Here is a 2,543-nt window from a genome sequence, read left to right as displayed (position 1 = left end):
GAGGCCGGATTAGATCTCAGTAACAGAATAACAGTGAAGGAGCCGAGGATGAAGGCAGGAGGCTGGATTAGATCTCAGTAACAGAATAACAGTGAAGGAGCCGAGGATGAAGGCAGGAGGCTGGATTAGATCTCAGTAACAGAATAACAGTGAAGGAGCCGAGGATGAAGGCAGGAGGCTGGATTAGATCTCAGTAACAGAATAACAGTGAAGGAGCTGAGGATGAAGGCAGGAGGCTGGATTAGATCTCAGTGACAGAATAACAGTGAAGGAGCCGAGGATGAAGGCAGGAGGCTGGATTAGATCTCAGTGACAGAATAACAGTGAAGGAGCCGAGGATGAAGGCAGGAGGCTGGATTAGAGGACTTATAATTCCTCCATATGATCCGTATGACATGTTAGAACCGAACCAGAACAGACTCCTCCTCTCCTGCAGGCTGAGGTCTTCCCCTACCCAGAGATTGGAAATGAGGAGCTGGAGGAGATCAAGCAGTTTGTTGCTCCGGTGGAGAAGTTCTTCAGTGAGGAAGGTGAGCCAGCAGTCGCTGTGGTCTGAGGTCAGTCAGGCTGTTTTCTCAGGCCAGTCTCTGTGTTTCTCTTCCCTCCAGTTGATTCAGCTAAAATCGACAGGGAAGCCACCATCCCAGCAGAGACGCTGAGCGGCCTGAAGGAGCTGGGCCTGTTTGGAATCATGATCCCTGAGGAGTATGGTGAGAGCTAGACCTCATCGGAGCACGGTGGTGGAGGTGGATGATCTGGGCTGGGTCTATCACAGCAGGTCCAGTCTGCTGGTTTCAGGCAGCAGACCTCCATCTGCTTGGGGACGTCTCCCTGAACTCCTCATGTCTCCTCTGGTTCCAGGTGGTCTGGGTTTGTCCAACACCATGTACGCCCGGCTCAACGAGATCATCGCCTTGGACGGTTCCATCGCTGTCACGCTGGCTGCGCATCAGGCTATTGGTCTGAAGGTAACAAAAATATTCCCACCCACTTTGTGTGTGGTCCCAGTCTGTGATGGGATGCTGAACAGTTGGCAAAGAGACTTTGGTCCTTTTCACCCGCGGAACTCCAAGGTTAGCGTCTCAGCAGAGTCCTGAGATAGAGATGAGGGTGATGGTGAGGAGGCTCTCCAGTCTGGAAGACTAGGAGCTCATCATCACCAGAGAAGACTGGCTCCATCGTGTGGCATCAAAATCTGACTTTTTTTCTACCAAATCTACTTCAGTTTTTTTCTCTCTTATGTTTCATTAAAAGAGGACAAACAAAAACCAGCTTTTATTTCTCTGCTCCCATCTGGGAGGTGAACTTATCTTATGTGGTTAAATCTCATTTAACCACAAACAATGAAAATATAGCAGCACAGTCAGCCAGCTTAGCTGTTATAAACACACGTCTACAAGCAGAAAGCCATGAAGTGTTAAAGAAAGAAAAAACAATTTTTCAAAATATCTTCATAAACCAAACTTTTTTAATTGATTGTATTGTTTGATATTCCAGTCCTAACTGGAACAGTGAATGAAGCCGATATGAAGGACCAACAGGGTGGGAATACTTCCTGACACCTTTTGTTCGGATGTCAATAAAAGCTGAGAACTATTTTCTAGTGGTTCTTCTTCTACATCTTCCTGCTTTGTGGTTTTAGGGAATCCTGATTGCTGGGACTGAAGCCCAGAAGAAGAAGTATCTGCCCAGACTGGCTTCAGGAGAACACATCGCTGCGTTCTGTCTGACCGAGCCCGGCAGGTACCCATCCCTACCTTCTACTCTGATATCAACAGCTTCTGCTTGATCTTGGACCTTATCCTCTGAACACTGATGATTTAGGGTCCAGTTCTTCCAACATTATCCAGTCTAACCCTCAGAAACACAAACTGGCCATAGAAAATCAGAGCATCAGAACACTGATGATGGCCTGGTTATCCTCCTGCAGCACTGTGTCACGTGAGCTTGTTGCAGATATTTTTGATTTATGCTCAATATTGAAGCGCTATGTTATTCAACGCCAGAGGGCCAATCAGGAACTAGCTGTGGGTCTAGATACGACCGAGGCGGTGAGGAAGTGAGTGCAAGTTTGTGTAACAACGGAGGGACATGAGGGTCAAAAAGAGCAGGGATCCAGGTGGGAAAAGGGTCCCAGTGTTCTCATGCACCCCGCTCTTCTATGTACTCCATCTTCACAAGTCGTTTTCCACAATGGCGGTCAGACAAACAAAATAAGCCTGTAAGGTACCAAACAGGAAATACGCATGGTGTAGAGAGGATGTTGATTTGACCAATCAGAGGCCTCCTGTCTGCGGTCTGCGGTCACCTACAATTTTGGAGAGGTGCAGCAGAGTGTCTGCGGAAGAGGCGGGGCATATCTCGGTTAACTGCGACACACATGCAGACGACCTGGTTTGAGCATAAATCAGCATTTAGATGTACAATGCAGGAGCAAATCTAGAGGTGGTCCTGGGGGGATGGCACTCCAAGCCAATCATTGTGCTTCCCCTAGCGAATCATTAGCCACCCCCTAGCTAATCATTAGCCACCCCCTAGCTAAT

At 48.1% G+C, this 2,543-nt stretch overlaps 1 protein-coding gene across 1 annotated transcript in view; it reads left to right on the top strand.

Moving 5' to 3' along the window:
• acad9 (acyl-CoA dehydrogenase family member 9) overlaps positions 1–2,543 on the top strand; it is a 22,358-nt gene that overhangs the window by 3,909 nt on the left and 15,906 nt on the right. Inside the window, exons 2-5 of the mRNA XM_015394394.1 lie at positions 437–530; positions 609–710; positions 862–968; positions 1,643–1,743. Coding sequence (XP_015249880.1) covers positions 437–530; positions 609–710; positions 862–968; positions 1,643–1,743 — 404 coding nt within the window. The remainder of the gene's footprint in view (positions 1–436; positions 531–608; positions 711–861; positions 969–1,642; positions 1,744–2,543) is intronic.

Source organism: Cyprinodon variegatus, unplaced genomic scaffold (genome assembly GCF_000732505.1).
Source record: "Cyprinodon variegatus isolate N-32 unplaced genomic scaffold, C_variegatus-1.0 Scaffold683, whole genome shotgun sequence".
NCBI lineage: Eukaryota > Metazoa > Chordata > Actinopteri > Cyprinodontiformes > Cyprinodontidae > Cyprinodon > Cyprinodon variegatus.
The sequence above is the reverse complement of the archived record's forward strand: the minus strand, read 5'-3'. Positions and strand labels throughout refer to the sequence as shown.